Raw genomic sequence first — 26,503 nt, 5'->3', positions numbered from 1 at the left:
CACAATTATTCACAGCCTCTAAAATTTTTTGTAAACCAAGTGTAATATGTATTTATGTATACTTCACAGTGCTGCTGCCCAGTGTTTTATCGTACATTAGAGAGGTTTTTTGTTTAGTTTTTTTTTCCACAGTGTGGGACTTTAGCTGAGAATATGTGCTTTGGATTAGATTTGGCAAAGATTGAGCTTTTCACTGCGGTAGATTTGGTATAAAACAGAGCAACAATATGTTGAAAATCACCTGATGCTTGCTGTTAAGTGATTTTCTCTGGGCTGATTTCTATTTGTCGGTAAGAGGCACCTGGCACTAGGACAGATTKTATGGTATTGTGACCTATTGGAAATATACTTTAAATGAAACCAGCATAATTATTCCTAAAAATTTGGTCAAAAAGCGTWCACGGGAAATAAAGTCAAGTTATTTTCTAAGCTCTCTGAGTCTCTTACCAGACATGAATTATACAGAAAACCTGCAAGGTGAGCTGAAGCTAAGAAAAAATGAAGGAGGAAGATTCAACATGGTGGAAATGTATAGAAGAAAATGTCCTGATCTTAAACAATTCTTGCCCAAGGTATTCATTGTAAAGGTAGCAATTTAATAAAATAAAAAATTTTCTTAAGGTGGCTTTACAACCATTATTTTTGCAAGCAGTAGCTAAATAACAATAAAGTATTTTTAGTTTAAAAACAAAAGATCCTTACTAACCCTCCACATGGACTCTTGAGTGAAAGAGAACCACTTTATATCCCCCACTTGGCAAAGTCCAAAGACAACTGTCAGCTGTTCTTACTACAAAGAACAGCTACAAAGCATTCCAGTAAAGTAAACAATGGCAAAGCCCAGTTCAGAGATAGTAAAACCTGTGGTGCCAGTGTTGCTGCTCTGTTGCCTTTTGTGACTGTCTGAAACAACACGCTTAAGCCTTTCTTTGAGTAAAACTCTATTTAGGCTTCGTTTGTTACTCTGCAGATCACACGCCATCATGCATGGACGGTATCTACATTCAACCAGCATTAGCACAGTGTGGAAAACCCTGCTAACGCGTTGCTCTCGGTATCGATCGGAGCCACAGCAAAGAGCGGATGTGAAGAGTAATCTACTGAATCACATGGAGGCCTTGAGATGTGTGTCGTGACAACGTTTGACAAAACCCGGAAAAAACGACAGCAAGCAACTCAAACAAAAATAAAAGTGTGTTAGAAAAATAAATTTACTTTACCCTACACCTGTATTAACTTTTCCTATCTTGTATACTAAATGTTAAAACATTTTAACATTTATATTTTCAGTTAATGTCACAGGTTTACTGTTTTATTCACTATTCAGGTTTGAGGGGAAAATTAGCCACTGTAAGAAAAGATGCATTAGTTTGAAAATGAAAAGCCAACGAGTTTTAGACCAAACCACACATTTACGCCATTTATTTTATYCCTAACTGCCTCCACACCACTATCTAGTCATTTGTGTGTGAGGACCATTGTGAGGACAGAGGGATGAAAATAACTGGTGGCGCATTCGACATTTTCATGAACAAACACATAAAAAAAGAAAATAAAATAAAAAACAAGGGCACGAGCAGCAGTGTCACCAAGCAGTGTCACAACCCATGTCAATTTGTATGAAGATATTTGGCAACGGAAATTATCCTAAAAGGTAAACAAATTTAAAGCTATGTTAAGTCAAAAGGGTGAAGAGAATGTTGTTCTCACGTATGCATCCGGTTGGAGACTCGGGAGGCACTCCGAAAGGTCTGTAGAAACCTTCGATGCATCTCTCACAGTTTATTCCTGCAGTGTTGTGCTGAAGAACAAAGGAAGCAAGTGTTGTGCATTGGACAGCTAATTTAAGAAAAATAGTCTGGTTTTTACACTTGAAATCTTCATATTTAATATTTCCATTGGGCGTAAAACTTATTTGAACAACTGGGGCAATGTGCCAAAGAGACATGGATCTAAGCATTCCTCGCCTCACAAATTTGGGAGCTAATTTTCGAGCAAATCGCACAGCATGCTGGTTTTCACTGAGAACTACATCGACAAGTGTGATATTTATTTTCTCTTTTATTTCTTTAACCGATAAAAGGACACACGCATGCGTTGACAAGAATCAGTGTGAACTTGATACACRTTTCGTACCTGGCAGCCGACACACACTCCTCCTCCGCTGTACCTGCCGAAGGTGTCCAAACTTGCTCTCCTCTTTTCAACCTCTGGGTCGTAATAACAGTSGGAGGCATGGTTGAAGCACTGGCAGGCTGAGGTGGAAAGCCCCGAGACACACATGCAGACGAACACAAAATCAGAGCATTTATATTTGCCTCCCACTGAATTGCCTCCCACCTGTGTTTAAACTCCTAAAGCTTGTGAAGTTACAAGAGAAATGATAAATGCTAAATTGCTAATAGTSTAATCTCTGGCTGCRTAGCGCGCCTGGGGCTCAATCATTTTCAAGCATTTTTAACGGTAGTCTACTACCGTTATAAGTCCAAATGAATTAATWTGTGGCTCCACATAGGCAACACAGTGCCTTGCAAAAGTATTCGTACCCCTTCAACKTTTTGACATTTGACAAGTTACATCCACAAACCTAAATGTATCATATTCAGCTTTTTTGAAAAAAAGACAAACCCGTTGCTTTGGCCTGAAAGTCTGTAGTGTAATGAAAAGAAAATAAGCAATGGCTTCAAAACATTTTTATGACGTAGAATCTGAAAAGTGTGGCATGCATTTGTATTTAGTCCTTGATACCTTACACAACATATAGAATAGCAATAATCACAATAACAATACATGCAACATCGCAATCGCAAAGGACAGCGTGCATGCAATATTTAGTCACCTTTAATATTTCAACCGTTACAACTGGCATTGTAGAATTTTACCACAGATGTTAAGTAGATAATAAACAGAGTACATATTTTAATCCCAGCATAAATACAGTTGTCCTGTGAGAGAATATTAGTGAACAAACACTAAGTAAGACACCAGACAGGTTAGATATAGAGCAGTGGATTAGCTTAAAGCTCTTATTGAAGAATAGCAAGACGAAAGTTATTTTTGAAAGAAAACAACAAAGTATCCTGTTCAAAGTTTGGAACAATGGATGTGGTGGACAGAGTAAACATGTGCACRTGCTCCTAAACTCATCATCCCCACAGTGAAATATGATGATGGCAGCATTTTCATGTTGTGAAAATACTTTTCCCCAGCGACAAAGAAGCTTGTCAGATTTGGTCGATCGAGCAAAATTAAGAGCATTCACAAAAGAAAACCTGTTTGAGGCTGCCAAAAACGTAGGTACAGGAAACATAATCCTTTTTTTAAAAAAAAAAGCTGAATAAACAATACTTTTCCAAATTTTAATTTAAAAAAAAAATGAAAATAATAAAAACGATGTTTTATTTTCTTTCTACCTTATAAACTATTTCTAGTACTTTGTGCTGGGCAATCTGATAAAATTAAATAGGTTTGTTGTTGTGAAAGTGAGAAAATATAAAGAAAGCTCAGGGCGTGAATACTTTTACAAGGCACTGTATTTTCTAGTGGAAAATATGTCATCAGTCCACTTGAATTAAGATTCCAGCAGAGCCAGGCTCAGATGTCTCTCTGAGACGTGGATCACTTCAGAAATGTTACTATCTAGGCCAACACAGGCCTGCAAAACGTAAAACTCACCAGCCAGCAAGGTAGGCAGACGAAAAGCAGCTATCGTGAGGCTAGTTATTCATTACACAAACAATATGTGGAATGTCCTGTCGAATCTTCACCGACACAGATTACATACAATACCATATCAGGGCATCAGCAACTGGGATTTAATATCAGAGACAAGAYGCCACTTCGGCCCACTTCTGGGGCAGTAATTTAAGAGCCGGCAACACGGGGAGGAGCAGAGTGAGATGTGCCTTACATGTTGGACGAAGCGCTGCAMAAAAAAAAAAAGAGAAAAAAAAAAAAACACTCACGCTGACAATCGTTGGGGCTGTCAACAGTTGCAGCACGCCATGGCTTCTGGTTAAAGCCTGGGCAGCAGCGGTCACATGACTCGCCGCAGGTGTTGTGTTGGCACTCGCACTTGAGTCTAAAGAAAGAGGACGAGATGGCGGTACATAGTGACTCTGTGATGTTTGACACCTTTGAGACAACAGTTTAAGCTGCATATCGCTGACACATTATCGCCATGAAGTTATGACAACCGTGTTGCCCTTAACACAGAGTCACGTTTGATTTAATTTAAGCTGGAAATGCGACTTATAATCAAATTGTTTTGGCCCCAAACTGGTAAAGTATCAATAATATGGGGAGAGGTAAGATTTCTGAGATGCAATATTAGCATCCACAACAATGGATAGGTTTGGTTTCTAAAGAGCAGTTTCTCCCAAAAGCTGTCAGATGTTGTGACSTACTTGTATTCCTTTTACTTTATAATTTAGACTATTAATTTACAACCTTTTCTGGTTATAAGTAATATGTTAAATTCTTTATTCAGTTATTCAAACTGAATAAGTTATTTACAAACTCACTTTTTTGAGTTTGTAGAACAAAAAGAGCCTCTCGGGAAGGCATAACCACTTATGTTTGATGACATGTTGTCTGAAAATTTCTCACGTTCACTATAGAGCAAGTATTTTTCTAAATCAAATATATATATTATATATTGAGTTAATGAGTGGCTGCTTTTTGGCAACTGAGTAAAATTATAGAGCAGTATTTTACCTACAGTGATCATCCATAGAAGTAGAGTCTTTATTTGTTTTTCACTGCATTTTTCATGGTTGGATCTCTCCATTCTCAGACTCCCTGATTGTGCAACATTTTCTCTTTGATTATTYTGCAGTAAGAAGCATTCCTTCCTAATTATCTCACAGATTTATGTGTTCCACATGTGGGATCTCCTCCCACACTACTTTATGATAATAAAAAGTCTCTACATTGAGCTTCACTATGAAAGGAATAAAGGTTCTTTTTTTTTCTTCCTGCAGCCGTGAATCATTTCTCTTGATTGCATCATTAAAAGATTTGAAAGATGAGGTTTGCCTATTGTGACTGTGGTTTATGCYCCTTTGTTTTCAGCAAAAATCMATTTAGCTAGTTTGGTTTTAAACAGCAGAAATAATAGTCCACATAGACAACTAAGCTATGTTAGCAAATGAACATAAGATTTAAATTTACATTTGACGTTAACAGTTGTGAAAGATGTAAATAAAACAGCTTAAAACGTTTAAAACGTGAGAAGTAAAAAAGATAATTTTATCCCCATAAAAACGACAGTTTTACAGACCTGCTTGGGTTGTCCAGATTCCGACTTACACCGCAGACCTGGGCATGGCCATGGCAAACACAGCGACCACCAATGCTGATGTCTTTAATACTATAAAAATACTATCAGCAAACARAGAAATGTCAGCACCAGCACCAACAGGTAGATCTGTCACATTTGACAAATTTGAACAGCTCAGGAATTCATGGTATGAGCTGACTTAATATTTCCAATAGATTAAAGCAAAAAAAAATGTTTTCCCTAAGATGACATGTCTTTAAGAAATTTCCTCTTGAACACATCTTAGTGTTCTGTACCAGCCACTTAAAATTGGTACTCTGCTTCTTTTAATAGCCTGCTATCCAGAAGTGCTATATCTCACACTTGCAGACTGAAAGCTTTCYAAACCTGTCCCTATCAAAAAAAAAAAAAATTTCCAAAGAGGACTTGTCACACTCATCCAGACTTAGTTCTCCACAAACCGTAATGGGTGAACAGGGGAGTGTGACTGTGTCAGCAAAAAGGAATCTGGCAGGCAGGAGGTATAAAACTAAACTTTGTCCAAATGGGAAACTAAAGGATGCCAACATGTCACCTTAGTGTCAGGTTGTACGGTTTGTGTCTTACCCTGCGTGTGACAGTGGGGTCTCTCTGGGCCTTGGAGATTAGGTGGCCTAGGAGAGTGCTGGTGCGAAGGAAGCGCAAGCGAATGTTTGTGGCCTTCGTGAAGTCACGGAGCACCGGTGAGTATGTGAAGTTTTTGGAGCCCGGGCGGCCGTTTATCAGAGAAACCACAATCTGGAAAGTACAGCGTTTAATTTAAGAGAATTGTTGTTCAAACTTGTCTGGCATTTGTTGCCAGGATATTTCATGTTTCACCTCTCCATTCTCCAAAGGTATGATCCGCGAATACTCTGTGGTGCAGATCTGGTCGTCATCATTAAAAATACGACTGTTGGGTTGTTTTCCAAATTTCTCAATACACTCCCGTTTTGAATCTAGTGAGGCAAAGAAAAAAAAAAATCAAAATGTTATGGTTAAATTATTGGAATTTTTCATAAATCACAATTGTAGCAGAATACCAAATACTTCACAGGTGTTTAATTATCAGAAATGGATCAGAATGAAACAGGAAACATGGAATCTATGGGTTTCCTGCACCTCTTTTGAATAAGACCATTTTTACAATATTTTGCCCAATTAGTCTTCATCACACATTTTTCCATGGTTGTTAAACAACTCTTATCTTCTAGGTAARACTAAACTAATTAACAGGTTTTTGTGCAAATAAGCCACATATKAAGAATAATAACCACAAGGGYGKAGCTCAATTTTAATTTTCAGGGATTTTATTTGGAATTATCAAYTTATATTCTGCCATATCTTTTTCAGAGAATATTTTAAGTACTACAGGGCAAAATCTCAGAACCATCTGAGATAAGGATAATGAAGTATAATAGGGAATAAATCATTTGAGGTWAARACATTGCTRAGCTCAGAATAGGCCATACATTTTCAGGAATTTGGATCAAGTGCACTCCAAGTGAAAGGCTGAGAGTGAAAACCTGAAAAAATCTCTTTGTGATAGMGCCGAGAAATAATATATTTCATAAAGCTGAGCTGCAAAGTAAGCAARCAGAGTTGCGAGCAACATTTWTGTTGGCTTTAAATCTAAAACTGTAGAAKATTCCTCCACATATGCATCTTTTATTTCCATGACTATTTTCCCTTCRTAATGACATGCAGGGTTTACTGTAGAACAGTTGCTATAAATGCAGCAACACTGTCAAATTCAAGCCAGCAAGTCTGGGATCCCCAGTTCACTCATTGTTGGGGATCTCATACATAACTGATCTCTTGGCGTCATGGGGACATGCATCGCCTATAATGGACCCAGTTGGTCCTCTTTYTTTTCTGCATATTTGTTTTTTTCTGTAACTGTGTCTCTTATTCTCACCGCCAAGTATAAAAATCTCTTGAGCAGAGCTCACAGACAGCAACCACAAGCCCAGAATGAACAGCACTGATCTCTATTCGCATTCTGACTGTGTCATGTAATTTCTTTCTGCCCACTCCTTACACACAGCTGTCCCGCCTCAGGTTGATTAATTTTTACTCAAAGCAGCACAATAGGTTCGTAAAGCAGGAGCAATGTTTCTTCTCGGTTTTGTCCATGCTCGAGTAACTGGAACAGCACTGAAACATGTTGAATAGAATTATCAAAGAGTCATATCAAAACAGAGCTCTAACGCTCCATCATCAGCCTAGCATTCTAGCAAACTTCTCCACATAAAAATAACGGGTTCAGCTGTATTCATCGAGTCTGAAACCTCAGATGCAGTCTCCAGAACTTTATATGTGTAAATACAATTTTTCAATCCAAATCTACTTTTAAACATATACATGGCATTGATTTTAATGAAGTATTGGCGGGGGACTCTGTAAAAGTAGCTACGTATTCTTAAATAACTAAGATCAGCAACCAAGGTCTCACATTAGAGCCAGGCTTAAGTCATGTATACTAGTCCACTAGAGTCAGTGATCACAGCAGAAAAGGTCTTAGTAAGGGAATAAAAAGTCACATTGACTCTTGCGTTTTGAGGATTTCTTACCTCTTATTCCAACCAGAACAAACCTTTTATAGCTCTGAAAAAATAACTGCAGCTTAATATAATTTGATTTATGTTATGTGGGCTGGTTTTTTAATGCACAATGACGAAATGAGGTAGACCACACATACACACACACGAAAAGTGAAGGRAACAATGACAAGCATTTCCTGTCTTAAATCGTCTTAAGCAGATAATCAGTGTGCATAGATTAAGCCTACACCCCTAATCACACATATATCCTTCTTCACAATTTTTTTTTTTTTACGGCAGACAGTTTAACTTGTCACTGCAAATCTGGGAATTATTAAGATAACAGCCCTCTTTTTGGCTTTTCAGAGGGGTTTGAAAAGGGGCATGGGGTTTGACTGAGCTGCATTACTTGATGGCTTTATAATACTTGCAACACTTTTGCTCTTGCCTTTGTAACACTTTGTAACATATTAAAATACCAACAGGAAAAACATTTAATCCACACAAAATCACTGAGTGTCTTTGATGCAAACTTATGAACAGTTTTTCTTCTGTTGATTTAAAAAGAAAACCTTTTACAGAGAGGAAGTAAAAGTGAGTAAATATCCTGTGAGTCAACTTACATTACAGAAAACCATTTTTTAAACAGAGGGATTTACACTTACGAGCAAAGTACTGCCAAGGGGTAAATGTTCTCCCATTGTCCACAGAGCGCTCCAGCACCCACAGGTCAGGACGAGGTGAATTAGCAAACTTGATTAGGACGTATGCCACATGGAAGAGCTGAAAATCAGAGCACAAAGAGGCGTCTAAACAAAAGGCACTCACTGCTCACCGCTCAGAGCGGATTTTGGCAAAAGCCTCCAGTTTCCTGAGTTGCACTGACTGTACAGAGGAAAGGCTTGGCTTTGGGCTCTACCAGTACTCTTATTTCCGTTCTTGGAAGGAAAACAAGGAGTCCTAGTACAAATTCGTCATAGCTCTTTTAACTTCTCAAACAACAAATGTACAAATAAAAGGCTTGAACTGAAACAGTTTCCGGTCTTGAGAGCGTTGTTTACCTTTAGCATTCAGCCAGAGCTCGGCTTACAGGAAGGAGCACTTATTAGCAAGGAGTGAATGCAACTTCTGCAGGTGCAACCATGCTAGTGAAAAGACACTAGCTAAGCCCACCTGATTCGAGTTTGTTCCYTGAAGTCGTTATCTCAACCCCCATCAAAATATAGAGCCCATGCAAGGGCAGAAGAGGGGGAGTCGGCGATTGTTTCTATCTGACTCCTTATGCTCAYTGAAGTGCATTTCGTTTGCATTTCACCAGTATCATTATCAAGCACTGAAAGGGATTGGCTTAAGGTTGATTGGCCATTGTGTAGAAGTCCATTTTGTTTGATCTTCTGGGATTTGGCATTACTTGTTGGAAAGCCCTCCACGTGACACCTGCAGTGTCAACAAAAAGCCTTACCTTCACCTGACCACGCCCCTGTGACGTTCTGCAAGGCCGAGTTGCAGATTGTCTAAATCGGTGGATTGCTTGGCCTCGAAACAGCATGCTCGGTTTTCAGTTGATGAATGGAAAGGCTGTAGGTAAAATGTGGTGCTCTGTCTTAATAAAAGACATCTCTACAGACTGTCTCTTTTGGCAAGGATGAAGGCAGGCCCACACTCGTCTAGCATCCCTCAGCGCCAGAATGAAAAGCCCAGCGGGCATTTGAAATATTCAAGTATCCGTCTCTCCTTGCATGAGGCAAGGAGTTGGGTTAAGACTTCAAAGAAAAAGAAAAGCACGGCAAAGCCTCGGCTGAGGAGTCATTTACTCTTTCACAATTACCCACAATTCTGGATGAATTCCTCTCCCAATCCTGGAAGTGAAGGCCTCAAACTTAAGCCGCTGTTTGGCTGTTGCATTGTGAGCAAGTTCAGGGATCGACTGCTGAACTGTGTGTCCATATTTATCRTCACAATGTGAACTCCAGCTCTTACCAAGTAAATCATCCGGTTCCAAATCAGGAGCAGACCTTTATCAGTCTTGAAGCCCTCTCTGAATCTGACGTCTGAATGGCATGTGTTTTTAAATTAATCAGGGAACATTTCCACCCACATGCAACAGGATGTGCAGATAACTAAAAAAAGACATGAATGGCGCACACGAGAAGTTGTCTAATAATAGAAGAAAGTGACCCACTATTGGTTTGTTTATTTTGCTGTGGACTGAACGGAGRTTTAAGTTCACAAGAGCTGTGATGGCATGAAGAGAGGGGTTTGGTGGTAGTAGGATGGAGGAGGGTAGAGAGACAAGGTGGGTAGCAAAGGGGTTGGGGTGGCAAGAGACGTGCTGGCTGGCATGCAGACCCATCTGAAAATACCAAACATAGCAACACATTCCCCCTCTGGTCTAATGACCCCGAAACAAAGCTTGGCACTGCTTGCAGAAGCCCATCACTGACAGCAACACAGGATTGAAAACCTTTCACGACACTTGTTGCTGTAAAGCAGATGACAAAAATAGATATTTTAAGCCACATAAAAATGTACAGAGCTTTGATGACTTAGCTAGTTGAACTTGTTTGTTCCTTTATGTAGCAATATTCCAGAACACTCTTTTTGGAACGTTGTGTGGAAGAAAACATATACGTTGTATATTTAAGGTATTGCGTCATCTGCCTACACACACATACATATGAACCTGAGTGGCAGCCTAGTTTTAATCCATGGAGTTTAACATGATGTCGGCCCAGAAGCAGAGGCTTGTTACAGCTTTACAACCATAGCAGTTTCAACTCTTCTAGGAAGGCTTGCCAAAAGCTTTAGGGCTGTGTTTATAGGAATTTATAGCCAGTCTTCCAGAAGCACATTTGTCAAGTCAGACTTGATTTGATCCTAGTTATTAAAAAAAGGCAGCCAAGTTTAGTGTATTGTCCAAATTGGTTTTAAAAGGTTTCTATCTAAGGAATTGAGTCCTTAACTCTCCAACAAATCCCTCATACTGAGAATACATGGAGCRGCAAGGGACATTTTACTGGAAGAAAAAGTTGAAATCAATAAAGAAACAACAACAAAATCTTAATCGGTTTTCCTATTGTTCTTCAAAGAGGATAATGGTTTAAAACACATTTTTCTGACTTTTCAGGTCAGACACTCTAAAACAGAAAGCCCTATAACTCTACTGCTGAAAACAAATTGTTTTTCTTGTCCACAAACCTTTCGATAAATAAAATGYAGAGTCGGTGTGTGGCCTGTGTYATCTGTGCAGGAAACATGAATAAACTCAGAGAATATAAAAAGCGGACRAAACAAATTTAACCTTAAGTTCCTGCGGTGTCCAAAGTCAGYYCTCGAGGGTCAGTATCCTGCCTGTTTTAGTTCTTTTCTTAGTTGAACATACGTAAGCCAAGTGCTATTTCTTTAGCTGGCCCCTACAAACCTTCTGACATGCTCAGAAGGTAGCTGAACCATTTGGATCAACTATTTTGCAAGACATGGGTATATTTTGATTTGTAAAATGGACATCAAAGGCAACATCCACAGATTAAAAAGTAGCGACCCAGAGTGGAGTCTTGGAACCCCAAAGGTGAGAGATGCTGGAGCTTATTGTGAAAAACTCTAACAATTATGGTCAGTCTTCATTTTAATCATAAAAAATCTGAAGTTTTGTGTTAAACGTGTTCCTCCTTCCTAAAGCTAAAACATTACTACATACTGCAAATAGCATTTATACAAGTCCTTTATAAGGATACATAGGATAATCCTCCTGTAGTCTTGGAAGAACGATCCCTGGAGCATGTCCTGGCACGGCCTTGCTTTCTCTCCAACTGTATCCTGCCAATCTAAACACACACTCCTGTCCAGCACATTTGGAGGGGAGGGCCTTGAAATATTGTGATGACATGCCATGCACCCTCAATGGAGGATTCCATTGTCATACAAGACTTTAAACACACTGACAAGTTTGTGGCTAATAGACTTGGAAAACACTTGAGCTGAGCCCCTGTTTACCCAGCATCCACAGCAGCTTTGGCTGTGAGTGTTGCACAAAGAGGTTTAGCGTGAAAAAAGGTCAGGGGGTTAGCTGTGCCAGCCGTAGACGGCCTTCCTCGCCTTTGGTCATGCTCCTTAAATTCCTGACCTTGGTGCGCCACATTACTTCATGTAAGGGGACTGAAGACTTCTCCTTGCATGTTGACACGTAAGAACAAGAGAGCCATCAGTGTCCCMCAAGACCAAACACCATTTTTAAAACTCTACATTAAAATTTTCCTTCCACATTTCATTCATAGCAATGTGAAATTTAGATTTGATACACAACACGCACATGCACCACTCAATAACTCCGCTAACCCTCAACATTTTCTCCTGTGCACRAATTGTCAAATATAAAGCAGAAAATTTACTTCTGACAGATATTCAGTCAGAGTGATGTGTCAAATCTGACAAGTCATATGACCTCCAGCAAACTTATTAGAGGAGCAAAGGACAAGCTGGATCTAAACGAGACCTTGCATTGCCTTTGTCTTACTTACTCTGATCCAGTCATTTCGTTAATATGTTTACTTGAAATACATTTCCCTTCAGCCCCTTTTACAATGACACCACCGAATGAAATGAAGAGAAAATGCAGTGAACTCAACTGCCTACAGATATCCCCCTATTAGATAAATGTCTTCCACCTGTGCATAATTCAATCTTTTGTGCATTAATCAGTGAAGCAGTCAAAAGCCTATGGTAATGGAGGACCTGCACTGATCTGCAGCCCWGGTGGACAAGCTGTTAAATGTACACCGAAGAAACACCTTGGTTAAACAAATACTACAAGAAGTTCAAATTAGGGTTTACCACAAGCCTAATCTGTAATTTGTGAAAGTGACGTATGGCCTTCAGATCTTTTCATCGTTTAATAAAAAAAAAACAAAAGAAAAACAGTGAAATATGAAAAATATTTTGTAAACACGACCCCTGATCCAAGCTGACTGAGCTTGAGCGACTCTGCAAAGAAGAAAGAACAGAAATTTCRGTGTCTGAGTATACGAGCTGGGAAAGACATACCACAAAAGATCTGCCAGCTGTAATTAAAGCTGTAATGCGTAGGTTCAGGAGGCTAAATATGTTGAWCTATTATACAGAAATATCACCAAAATATAGTGAAGTTTCTGAAAGTGACATGACAAAATCTAAGAAAGGTTTAAATTATATGAATGGTTTTGTAAGGTAGTGTAATCTATTTATTTTGGACAAAATGGTCGGCTGTAACATAATCCGAATAGGAATTTTTTAAATCCATCGTTAAGACAATAATTTATGCAACAACTAGTTTTTACTCTATTGTGAAAAGGCAAGACAAAAGCTTTTGTTATCAGCTTTTGTCTAATAACAAAAGATTTTTTTTCTTGCTCACACGGGGGGAAAAAAATAGAACTGAAGACACAATTAATCCCTAAGTTATGAAAACAAAGTCGGGACATAGTGTTAAGAACTTTGCTGAAATTGTTAATAATCTTGAAAAAAACTTCCCTAAAAGTAATTGCTTTTGATTTAAACAGTAAAAATATAAATACCAACATGTCATTTTAACTTTTTCCTCCATTGTTTTCCAGCAAAAAATAGAMATTTTTCTTGGTTCTTCTCCAAACAAAGGCTTTTATTATGCAAAACAACAACTCAAAAGCAAAATGTTATCTGTTTTTAGTTGTTTGGGACAACTTTGCCTCTGTCCTGGATTACAGGTCTAGACAAACGTTTACCACGCTGGATAATTTTAACATGTTTATTCTAGCGTGACCTTTGGCAAATCAGAAAAGCACAAGAGGTAAAAACAACACAAATTGCTTTCAGTGCAGATATGGTTTGTGACAAAAATTCTCAGTGTCATAGATAGCAAAAGAGTCATAACAACTACAACAAAGTCATCTACTGCCAGGAAGACTGTGACCTAACCTTTGATTGCACTGTGAGACATTATGTACACAAAACAACACATCCATTCGTCTGTTTTCTGTAACTGCTTTGTCCCATTCAGGGTCACTGGGATGGGGGTGGGAGGCTCCTGATGGACGCTGGTTGATTATAAAGGCAACACAAAAGCACATGAGACAAAACAACTAAACACACACACATTCCCTCCCAGGGTCAATTAAGAGTCACCAATTAACCTACCATACATGTTGGAGTGAGGGAGGAAACAGGAAAACATTTAACATACACAGGCAAGACATTGTTCTAAAACACCATGGTAGAGTCGTATGGACATGAAGGAATGGACATAGTCAGCAACAAAATCTGGGTAAGGTGTGGTGTTTAGATTATACTCAATTAATGCTAAGCACCAATAAAATAGCCATACCATCTGTATGTCTCAGCTAAAATAATTTTTTTATATATATTTATATCTTCTATACATGTTTATAATTTAAATGAAGTGTATTGTTTTGCTTGTTCATTCACCATGGTCTCCTATAACAAATCTAAACCAGGTAAACTCCACATCTTCAGGTAAACATGTATGCATGGAACATCAAGTATAGCAACAGCAAAAAGTTTACGGGGTTAGGATAGCCCYAATCCTAACCCTACCAGCAATCGCACAGTTGGGCARGAGTGTTAGCTCGGARGGGGGTTTAGCTCCTACAAATTCAAAACCCCTGTTCTAATAATCATCAGCTACAAAACCCAAGCAGATTTTTGTATTTATTTATTGTTTTGTTTGGTTAAGACTKTTGCCTTACACATCTCTGGTTAAAGTCTATTCCTCTGTGTCATTGGGAGTTTTTTGTGCTGGTTTCCTTTTACACACCAAAGTTGTGTGAATTAGTTTGATTGATGATTCCGAGTACGTGGGTGTATGGCTGTTTCTCTTGTGTGTCCTTATGTTGATCCTGTGATTGATGGGTGACCTGTCCAGGGTGCTCCCCATCTCATGAACTATGACCCGCAGGACAGGCTCCAAGCCTCCTGTAGCTCCAAACAGAGCAGAAAAAATTACTAACTCAGAGAGCTTCCAGAATGATCCTAAGASGATGCACTAAGTACGTGTGCCTACTTTCACTGTAGTGCCATCTAAGGAAACAAAGATTTCTTTTCTCTGATTATCAGACATTATGAAAAGGAAAAAGTATTTTGGCCCAAGATTAGTAAACCCGTCGCCATGTCTTTTTGAGAGAGAATCAAGAATGCTCTTTCTTAGCCCAGGCATTTATTTTTGTCTGTTTTTTTTTTGTTGTTTTTTTAGATTTTTAATGCATGAATAAAGACTTGAATAAATACAAAAACGCTGTTGGCATCAAATGCAACTAGTAAATATTTCTACATAGATTAAAAATGAATAAACTTTATTTGCAGTTTAGAACTGAACTGCAGCACATTGACATACAATATACTGCAGCTCAGGTTTTTGTGTTTGAAGACAACGTTATTTTTTCAATCAAGATTTGACATATTTGTCAACATTTTTGAAAAGTTATTAGACATTTTAACAATTTTTCCTTTAATTTTTTTGTTCATGGTTGTAGTTTACAAGTTGTTTTGATTTCCATAACTGAAATGGGAAAATATGTCAAATGTACAAGCGACAAAATGAGCACAAAGCACATGAGTCATCCGACTGTGAAAAGTGATGATGTTCAATTTGGAAATCCAAAATTGGGTTTTGACGCATAACAACATAGTAAGGGGTCTAGTTCAAATTTGTGTTAATGAAGGGAAGATTTATACRGTGATTTATCTAGCAAGTAAGACACCAACAAAAATGTTTCCTGAGAAGCTAACAAATAATAATAAAATGACTATCAAATGAGTACGAAGTCATAGGATCTTCTGACGGAATCCTATGAATACCTTGTAAACAAACAAAAAGCAGTCCAAATTTATACAACTCAACCATAGCTGTTTTTTCCAGCTTGACATGTTCAAAAGAAGCCCAGTTAGGTGAAAACCTATCAAATCTGGCAACACTGGCTCTATAGTGAGTCCAATGTTCACCTAAATCAATACAGTGAAAAAAATTAGCACCAGCAAAAAAAAATCTATGATTCAAAACAGTAAAATTCTTGCAACATTGAGATACATATTGTAATTTCAGCTTTGGTTCTGACCAGCAATGTTATTGTGATGTACATTGATGTGTGTTGGCATGCGTTTTTGTTTTTTTTGCTTTTTTTGCTTTGTAAAATAGTCTACTTCATGTTACCAAGTCATTCAGTGTTTCTGCAAGACACACCACTCAAACTCTAACAGTCTATATGTAGTCAGTTTTCTGTTGTTTGGTCCTAAAACAAAATCTCATCAGGCAATGATAAACATGTGCTGGAAGTTAAAATACTGATTTATATTCAGGCAGCAGCTGCAGCCAGACGTTCTCGCAGTCATTTGGCTCAAACACCAAGAAGAAACAGTTGCAGATGAAGCTAATCTTTGTGGCTTAACATGCCAAGGAAGTGTTTAGAAAGAGCAGTTATTGATTTAACAATATCTGCAGACATCGTCACATGCTTTATATTATGCTCGCAAACAATAAATGTTACAGTTTCAGTGCTGGCTGTTTACTTCATGCTCAAGTGATGTTTAATAAATAGTGCATAGATTGCAACGTGTTCTCTTTTTTTCCGAATTTTAGTTGATTTTTTCTRTAAATCTAAAGTTCCAATTTTTCTCATAACCCCTAGGCAAAAACTGTTTCCAATTCAGAGATTGTTTTCATGAGTGACTTAACTTACGCATCACACATTTTCTGYGTYRATGACCTTAATTGCAAGCGGGCTCATTACACCCTTTTTTCATGTCAACAATAAGCAACCACACCTCCTTTTGGCACATTATGGTTGTTTAAAACTCTCCTGTAAGGTTTATAATGGTTTATAATGGCAGTCTGCAATTTCCGATATGCAATTTTTAAAACTGCAACAAAAAAAAAAAAAGAAAAGAAAAAAATGAAGATGTGATTCCCTGGATGACAAATCCAATTAAACCAAAGAGTCATTCAGCTCCAAGAGCGTAGTAAAACTACAGCTGAAAACTAGACGGAATGTGAGAAAGCTTCAGCTAGCTTGACGAGAGATCAGAGAGCTCATATCAAAGGAGAAGTGGCAACACTTTCTGCTGGAGTGAATCAGTCTTGCAGACAGAACATTCTGTGGTGGGGTGGAGTGGAAGCACCCCCAACATACCCTCCACACCATGGCCTCTACCCCTCAACCCCCAACTCTGCAACAATGCAATGTACAACTGTTTGTCTGCCTATAACAGGTGGGGCAAAGAAGGGAGACGGAGGGTGTCTGGTATATTTTCTCTGTCTCCATGACAGAATTTATGTGGTAACAACAGAACAGTTGGCTAAAAGTTACAAGAGAAATGCATGTAGGTGTTACAGACGCATAATGATCACACATGTTTCTACTTGTTTGCACTTTTCTTTTAAAAGCTTTAGCCTGCAGCTGCTCAAGAACTTGCACTTCATTGTTCCCCTGTGTTAAATGCTTTGCTAGTAAATGGTGTGATGTATACAAAGCCATGCAAATTAATATATAGAGCTGGTGTCAATAACTACATTTATTGTTAGATTCTTGGTTAGCAAAATGCTCTTTAAGTTCTTTAACATGCAAAATACATTATTTTCAAGTTACCTAAGCTTTACAGCTTGATAAGGGTGTTGCTATTTAAGCTACACCTTTGTCATAAAGGCAGGGGTGAAAGTAGTTTTAAATTCTTGGGGGTACTGTGAAAAAAAAATACAAAAATCAATATATATATATATATATTGCTTCTTTGTGTGCTTTGGAGTTTTTGTGCTGATGAATGTTTTTGTGAAACGATAAAAGCTGGTAGCTCTTGAATTGCTACAAAATAAAGCTGTATTTCTCTCAGCCCACTGGCTGCAATGTTGACACCTTGAGATGCCATGAGACCTAAATTATGAACATCATGGCACGGATGCATCCCAGTTTTCCATGTCTGGAATATAACTATTCATTTTAGATTTTAAACTGGTTCTATTGATCCTGTGTCCAGATAGAGAGATAACCAGTAGCCCAGCATCATGACCTGTTTGTTCTGAAGATCCTGCAGCTTCCACTTTTCTTCCTAACATGGCGCCTCCTCACCCTGACTCTCATACTGATAGGAGGAACCACAGAGCTCTGTTAGGTTAAAGSACATCTTCTGAAGTTGGGATATTTTTCTCCTGCGCGCTCCACAAGCCGACCAGAGATTATGTTAAAAACGTTCAGTCCATTACGATATTAGGTTTTCAGGCTTGATATTTATTTTGCGATCATTAATAAGCCTCCCCTGGTTGATTAGTTAATTTTAAACTCCTGCTCTGATGGTAATGGTAATGGAACCGAAATGCACAGAATTGTGCAAYACCTTGTTGAAACAATAATCACTGAGGTTATTATTGTTGATGGATCATTAATTTGAACACGTTTTGTTGATATTTTTGTTGTTGTTCTTTAATATAGTTACGAATGTTTTGATAAGGACCCAGAGGAGGACGTTCTGGTCTCAACGCCCTGGCGCCGTTCAGTTTGTTACCTCATGCTGAGCTCGACTCAAAACCCTCAGCGATTGACGTGTTGGAGCCCTGCTCTATAGCACGGACAGTTCAGAAACAATATGAAATGGGAAAAAAGTTATTTAATAACTGATTAAGTCGTGTTTTAGATTGTTCTTGAAAAACGAATCAGTCACAGCTAATTAGTGGGTGTACTCGCGGCTGCACAGTGAACCCATTCATTTTTTTACAGCAGACAGCCGCTCCACTCTCTTGCAGGTACTGTGTACCCCTGCTAAATTTTTTAGGGGTACGCAGTACCCTGCCGTACCCCCTTACTTTCAYCCCTGCATATAGGTCTAGGAAAATGGCTATTCTCCTAACAGTTCTCATTGCATCAATGACTGCGTCAGTAGACCTGTGACCAGTGATTAGCACTGCCATCCACCAATTGATGGCAAAGGCCTTGAAAAGGTGAAAAGATACCACATTAACCTCCACAAACTTTTCCACACCGCAGCTCCAGATTTAGGTGGAGCCTCAGCACAACAGACAAACATGAGGCGCTCTTCAGTCCAGGCTGCGAATGATAAGCACACACAGTGGCTGTTTCGGGGGGAGCAGTAAATATCTACTGCGTTGGCTTGCCCTCCTCTTCGGACTGCCCCACTAAACACAGTCACTTACATCACCTCAATYGTCACTGCATCAATATGTCTAACAGCCAATTTGGTCTCTGGGCTGAGCCAGCTGCACTGTACCTGCAAATCCTTGCAACAAGTCACATGTCTATGGCAAGACTGACTGGATTTTCGACAGTAGATCACTTGTTTTTGGCTCATGCTCTCATGCTTTTGGCTCAGTCAGGCAGGCAGGCAGGCAATATACATATTTTTTGATTTGCATTTCAGTAAAAACGAGCACTCAAGAGCCGCTAACACTAATAATTGTGCTGGAATTGTACCTGACCCACTGTTTCCTGCTTAGCGACGCTGATGCCGGTAAGTTGTGGGTCAGGGAACGCAGAGCATCTTGTCTCATTCAGCTTGTATCACACATTTACTGATGCCATTTCAAAATTTGAAATATCAACATTGGAAAACCAGAATGTTATTGCAGATGTAATAACAGCACATACTGTATGTGCACAACATATCAAGACCTTATGCTTATTGAAAGGACCAGTAATTTTTATTATTATTATTATTATTATTATTCCTTATTTCAACAAATATAGGTTGTTGTTTTGTCTTGTTTTAGCTATCTTTGTTAAAACAAAAATGTGTTTTCTAATACTTACAACTTTGGAAGAGATGCAAATAATGTGCCATCTCTTTACCTTGCTTGTATGTCTTCATAATTGTTTTGTGTTCTGCCCACTTTATCCCCACAAAATTACACCACCTGTCTATTTCTACCCATTTATCCTGTGAAAAGAGAGGGCCAGGTCATTTTCAATGAGGCTTTAGGAGAACCAAAGCTTTGTGACAGCAAGAGAGCACAGAAAGGTTGTCACACAAAACCTGCCTTGGAGGACTCTACGCACAAAAGGGGGCGACAGCCGCAAATAAAACATTCAAGCCAAATTTGGTGGGAGTTGCACCCCTGAGAGAGAGGATTAGGTTCCTGGGGAATGTCTCGAAAATTGAGTTTTTCAAAGCTTTGTGGCGTGGAGATTGCCGGGTTGTGAAAAGAGCCAAGTTTGTTCGACTAACCTGGATGTCAGAATTCCCCTCAAAGTTTATTACACAATCCAGTCAGGGATTTTACAATATTTACATCCTCTAAAGTTGAACCAATGTGCTGCAGCCTTATCATGCTCGACTTTTGTAGGAAATTATTGAATCATAAAAAGAAATTGGCATATTTTGGGATCTAGCCAAAATTCAGAGCCAATAAACGTCCACAGTGAACTTCAAAATGATGTTCATCTTTTACCTTCAGAATGAAACACCAGKAGAACCCAATGAACCTGAATCAACAAGTTTCAATACTACATTTTCAGTTAGTCTTCTGCTTTCATTCAGTGAAACCAATCAGTTTAAACTCATCAAAAGGAGGCATACAGCAGCGAGCCCTGGTATGTTTGCCTCACATGGTCTACTCTGGGTTCACTCAGGCAGATAAGCACGTGTGGTCATGGCTCCTAAAATACATTCCCAAGAATAAAAAAAAAAAACGAGTGAGCGACTGGCAGTCTGAAACAGGGTGTAAATGTTTAGTAGAACAATGGCTTACCTACTGTGCCCTGTAAATAGTTTAACAAGTGCTAAATTTTCCAGGAAAAGGACCAGGCGGTTTGATGCCTGTGCAATGAACTTATTAAATGGTGCACAGATATCTGTTAACCGTCTTTAGATGTGGGGAAATATATAGAGGTAATGAATCCTGCTGTTAGTGAAGTTATTTTTTGTGAATGGGGCTTTTTAAATAAAGGGGAAAAAAATTGCATTTCTTTTTAGGTCAGAGACAGAAGAGAGAAGTAAACTCTAAGTCTGTGCCAGATAAAACACAAAGTCATTTCCCATTGCATGTAAGAAAAGTAGAAATATTCGTTTTTCAGAAGCTGCCCAACAAACCTCCACAATAATACTTTTCAACAAAGTTTGGTGAGTTGCTGGAATTTCCACTACAATGCGCAGACTGAGGACCACAGAGGTCACTTCCAGATTGAAGAAGGGATTTGTCATGGGTCATAGGTCAAAGGGCAAGAAGGCAGAAACAGGGAGCAGCTTGCACGCTCACATTGGCATTTATAAAGAACCATTCAAATTGAAGGAAGTTAAAAGATGGATCCTGTCACAGGACGAACTTGCTGTGGCACAGAAAAATATTCTAAGCTGATTTCTGAAAAGTTCACATTATYTTTTTAGAGATATTTTAATTTTATATGTTGCTTTGTAAATCAAAAATGCAAAAACGGTCTTACCAGATTTGTCTAACTATTTTTTTAACAAGTACCTCCACAGTGAAAACCATATATTCCAAATGCCATCAGTACACACATTTTGATTGATGGATATAGGATAATTATGTGTCCTGTTTTTACTAAAAAGTAGAAATTTCCAAGTTCAAAATTGGAAAAATGTTTAGGTAAGAACATGTGAAAGTCAACATCTTCTCACCAGGCTAAAACTAAATAATCCAATATGGCTGCCCACATATAATTCTTAGTGATAATTTCATAAAAATAACTATCTTTGTTGCTGCAGTGTACGAAAGGACAAAAAGCAGAAATGTACATTGTTGTAACTTTTAAAGCTAATGGTAGTTATCCAAGTCAGTGACTTTGTTTTCAAAGTTGTATTTTTTTTCAGTTTTTTTTTCCATCAATTTCAAAGTTGTATTTAACATGCTTAAACCAATCTGTCATTCCCAGATTGGTTTACTATCATCCAACGCAGTTTGTACTACAGGTTCTTGAATTATTGTCCTCAGTTACTGATGAAGCAAAGATCAATGTGCTTGGACAACTCATCTTTATGGTGTTGATTAATTTCACACCACAATCAGCTCCTTCATATTTACATGCAAATAATCATTAACTAAATTTTATCTGACAACCAGTTAAGAAAGCCAGTAGCAAACAGTAKATGTTCTCTGAGTGAAGGCAGATTTTTCCTTACAGTGGTGTTTAGCAGAGCAGCTCAAAATATTTAGCACTAAACTCAACTGATACTTGATAGAGTTGTTTGTCTTACACTGAGTATTTGCTTTGGACATTTSCTTTTGTCTTTTTAGCTGCTCCTGTGACCATATAAAAGCCTGAGGTATAGGAATTTTGACAATGCAGGATTTCTGCCACTGTATTATAAGCCTGGCGGGCCACCAGGCTTTACTTGTGCCCCCACCAGGCTAAGCATTGCTTATTTATTTAAGCCTTTTTAAAATGTATGCAATTTTTAAGACATTGTAGTTGGTGTTCAGGTATTAATTTTCCAATCTTTCAATAACACATAATTATCAAGGAATATTTTACAAATTTCCTGTCAATTTTAAACATTTTCAACTCAAAAACACAACGGTTTACTATCAACCAACACAGTTTGTACTACAAGTTCTTGAGTTATTATCCTCAGTTACTGATGAAGTTACTGGTGGTTGTGGGACTGCCCTAGCCCACAACCACCAGTCATTGCAAGGTTTCCAACATAAAAAAAAACACATACATCCATATGTAAATCATGAGATTGCTGTAAAATTCTTATCACCAACAGTCAGTCATTTATTGGGTATTCAAGGGGTTTGGTTACAGAAAACTTTGTGCTAGGTTATAGATGAAATGTTCCACAATATGACAGAAATTTCAGACCTGCAGGCAGCATTACAGGGCACAAATATCAGAGAAAAGAAAGAACATTAATATCTGTCAAATTATTACAAGGCAACTGTCCAAACTTTTTTCCCTAAAGCAAGAGCTCGAAGCTCCTTGAGGTAACTCAGGACAAGTTCTACAATCAGGATCAGAGATGTAAGTACACACCTGAATAGTATTTCAGAGCAACCCATACCAGCGTAACTGAGATATACAAGGGTTACTCAAATATGTCATTATGAAAAAAATCTACTGAGTTCAGATTTGGATAAGATTATTTCAGCTGTAATTTTGGCAGCATGTGCTTCAAACGACCTATTTTGAAACAAAGAAACCGGAAACAGCATTGTCAAAAAAAAAAAAAAAAAAACACCTTTCTTTGAACCGCATACATTTTAACATAAACATGGCCTCTACCACCATCTTACGTATCTGCTTGGAGCTTTACAGAGACCAGCTGAACAGCCACCTGCATTTGTCTTGAAAGGAAACCACAGCACCTATTCAGGTCTGTCTGGCCCACACATTTTCATTAAACACATCATTTATCCTGTGGGTTTCAAAAGAATCTACAAAGCTATCAAAGAACCACAGAGAACAGACAGACATTTGACAGCGTTCTTAGATAGCTTGTGAGCCAGTGGAAAGGGTAGTTAAGCCTCCAGGTAAATTATTGAATATTCAAAGTTTTGTCACAAAGAACTGTAGTTCATCATTTTGAAGTTGAAGTAAAAGTTAAACATGGTTATTCAAATGGTTTACAAAAGAAAATCTGAAAAATGCATCAGTGCTCAGCATGTTTTACTCTTCTACCGCTAAATAAAATCCAGTGTAATGAAYTGCCTCCAGAAATCACCTTRTAAGGAGATAATTATATGTACATAGTGTAATCTTATTAAGTCCAGTTGAAACCATAAACGCGCCACATCACGAAGCCCAAAGAACACATTAGAGGGGATAGGGTTAAAATGTGGAGAAGCTGAAAGTATAATATCTACGTTAGTATTACTTTATTATGGAAGTCAGCTCAAATCTTCATCTAAAAATGTAGAGAGTATAGCAAAACTGCAAACCCACCAAAGCACCGCTGCCCACCTGAACTGACAAGCTGGAATAAGGAGAATATTAATCTTAGAAACAGCCAAGTAGACCATAGTAACTCTGGAGAAAGKGAAAATAGACTCAAAGTGGAAGATTATTAACAACTATGAACTGAACACTTCTTCAACAAGTTCAGTGAAACCAGTCAGGGTTAAGAAGAGGATGGATGATGCTAATGACAATAATGTAGCACATGCAGTAAAATCCCAATAAAATACACTGACACCTGTGGTTGCAACACAATAAAAATGTGGTAAGACACTGAAGAATTCAGAAGCCTGTTCATTAAGACATCCTGCCTACTTTAAATCAACTTTGACATCTCCCAAGTCTSATGTTTCAAACAATGATTATTTTTTCTTCTCACAACATTTGAACAATATAWCAGAATAGGTGGCAATATGAGTGTTGCTCAATGCGTTTAAAAAGTGGCAGTTATATATATWTTTTTGGTTATGATCAATGATGGGGRTGAGTGTTGCGCAGGGCAGGAGGTAGTCACAATCACTGATCGAGTCACACTCTTTTTTTAGCACACTATAATGCAGTAATGTTGCCTTCTCTGCTCCCAAATAAACTGAGCATTACCTCGTATTAAAGTCAGACATCTCTAAAGGCCCTGCATGTGTCCATCCTTTTGTCAGGGCACACTATATTTAGCAGCGCAGGGTTTAAGCACAGCTCACGCTGGCTAAAAACAGAAGACAGAAAAGCCTGCAYCCATTGTCAGACATGGTGTCCACAGGGAGGCCAAAGGTGTAGAGGGGTGGGGGGGCCTTTGCAGCTTGTCCAAAACCAGTCAATGCTCCCTTGTCCACCTACACATCTGAAATCCGATTCTGCATGCTTCTGATTTCTAATCCAGAGACAGCAATCCTTTCTTTCCTCACAGCAAATAAGCGAGGGTGAGGGGGCAGTTTTACGGGCCGCTAGCCAACCTCCTGTCAGAGACACGGGTTGTGATGGAGGCAAATTCTCCAGCCAAAGGGGCGTGAATCTGATTCCTGGCAGGAATCCAGCTGCAAAGCATGATTACTGCTTGCTGAGGTGATGAAGCTCCCACTGAAAACATAATCATGTAACACCTGATGGAATACCTGCAGCACAAACACACTGCATGTTCAAAAACAAAGAGCGAACTGGGAAACAGGAACAAAAACACTGTAAATATCCATTCAGACGGACAGATGCAAGTAAAGCTGCTTTGCACAGACGCTACAGCTCCTATTTTCTGCAGTGCCGAAAAGTCCAACAAGCTTGCAGACTTGTCCACCCCTGTTATTATCCACACACAGCAGGACACAGCTAAAAAAACAAATGTTTGTGCACATGATAATCTTACCTGCCCAAGGTCCAGGGTAACATTTACTTCATTGTAGACCGTTCCCCTGGAGAGAGGCGGGCTCTGCCACCACCGCTCTGTCCCATCAATTGCATTGGTCACTGGGTGGGCTTTGTTTGGATCCAAAGAGTTGCAGTAGTCACAAAACTGACCCTGAGAACAATTTTTWTTTTTTTTTGTCATTTAAGGGCCAGGAAAAGCCAACACATCAACTTCACAAATGAGGTGGAGAGTATTAATCATGTGGATCAGGAATTCCTAAGAGTGGAATTCCTGTGAGAACTCTGGAGATCTGCTGAAAGAGACTTCCTCTAGTAAATGTGGGAAACTATAGTGTAAAAGTATTTCTGGCAGTTGTACAAGTTGGTCAGGGCAAGGAAARGCTGGTGTAATAAAGGCTACCATGCTTGTCTTTACAATTTGAATTGAGCAATAATAATACTACTAMTCGTAATATTAATGTGTTTATTTGTGTCATTTGACAAAAACAAACACTACACATAGATATATAGAGTTATTTTATTCCCTTACCTGTATATTTTGAGTAGGGAGACCCAGAGTTGGTCCTCCGACAAGCTTACAGTACAAATCAACTCTCGGTGCGCCAGTTTCATCCTGGCCGCAGGTTGCTGTTGCAGATATTCTGGAGCCCTCTGCCAGGTTGAAGTACGGCGGATTCAAACTGAACCCCGTCAAGTCATTGGAAGTCTCTTGGCCGTCCGCGTCCCTGAGAAGCGTTGTCCAAAAGGTCAAGAGCAGCACAGCCCGGAGATGAGCTCCTATCCTCCGCCGCGGAGCGTTCTCCATCAGAGATCCTTGTAGATGCTGAGCCCAACCCGCCGCCTGAGTGGAGGAGCTCTCGTCATCTGGAGCTGTCCATGAAATGTATTCCCTTTTTTTTTCTTTTTTTTTTTTTTTACTCGAGAAGATATTTCAGTGGATTTGCGCCTTCGCTAATTTTAGAGTCTGACAATGCCTGAAGTTTATGTCCCACTCCTGGAGGTGTGCCCTCTTTTCCGGCGCATATCCGCAAAAGAAACGAGGCGAGTTTTCCTAGTTCCGAAATAAAGTGAAGCGTGTCGCTGAGGCAGAGCTCTCAGGTGTCAGGCTCTGCGAGCTCAACTCCTCAGTGCGCCGTGAGCGAGCTGGGGCCAAAGGTCTGTCGGCACAATTAGCACTGCCTTCACTCCCTCACCACAGACACGTGTTTCTGTTTTCTTATGTCTCCGTAACAAGCTTACCTTCACTTGTTCATATGCTTGCCTACTGGTTGGAGATTATAAGGCAGCACTTCAGCTCAGAAGTTTATTTTATCATCGGAATTAATGTCCGATAGATAGATAGATAGATAGATAGATAGATAGATAGATAGATAGATAGATAGATAGATAGATAGATAGATAGATAGATAGATAGATAGATAGAT

General features: G+C 38.9%; 1 protein-coding gene across 1 annotated transcript in view; it reads right to left on the bottom strand.

Annotated features, from left to right (window-relative positions):
• LOC103479641 (laminin subunit alpha-3) overlaps positions 1-26,220 on the bottom strand; it is a 70,491-nt gene extending 44,271 nt beyond the window's left edge. The window contains exons 1-9 of the mRNA XM_008434187.2: positions 25,609-26,220; positions 25,078-25,230; positions 8,508-8,625; positions 6,140-6,258; positions 5,888-6,058; positions 5,282-5,382; positions 3,966-4,081; positions 2,137-2,255; positions 1,711-1,801 (exon numbers count right to left, since the gene is read on the bottom strand). Coding sequence (XP_008432409.1) covers positions 1,711-1,801; positions 2,137-2,255; positions 3,966-4,081; positions 5,282-5,382; positions 5,888-6,058; positions 6,140-6,258; positions 8,508-8,625; positions 25,078-25,230; positions 25,609-25,884 — 1,264 coding nt within the window. The 5' untranslated portion in view covers positions 25,885-26,220. The remainder of the gene's footprint in view (positions 1-1,710; positions 1,802-2,136; positions 2,256-3,965; positions 4,082-5,281; positions 5,383-5,887; positions 6,059-6,139; positions 6,259-8,507; positions 8,626-25,077; positions 25,231-25,608) is intronic.
• Positions 26,221-26,503: the final 283 nt, after the last annotated feature.

This window comes from Poecilia reticulata, linkage group LG17 (assembly GCF_000633615.1).
Source record: "Poecilia reticulata strain Guanapo linkage group LG17, Guppy_female_1.0+MT, whole genome shotgun sequence".
NCBI lineage: Eukaryota > Metazoa > Chordata > Actinopteri > Cyprinodontiformes > Poeciliidae > Poecilia > Poecilia reticulata.
This window is presented reverse-complemented; position numbering and strand designations above follow the sequence as displayed.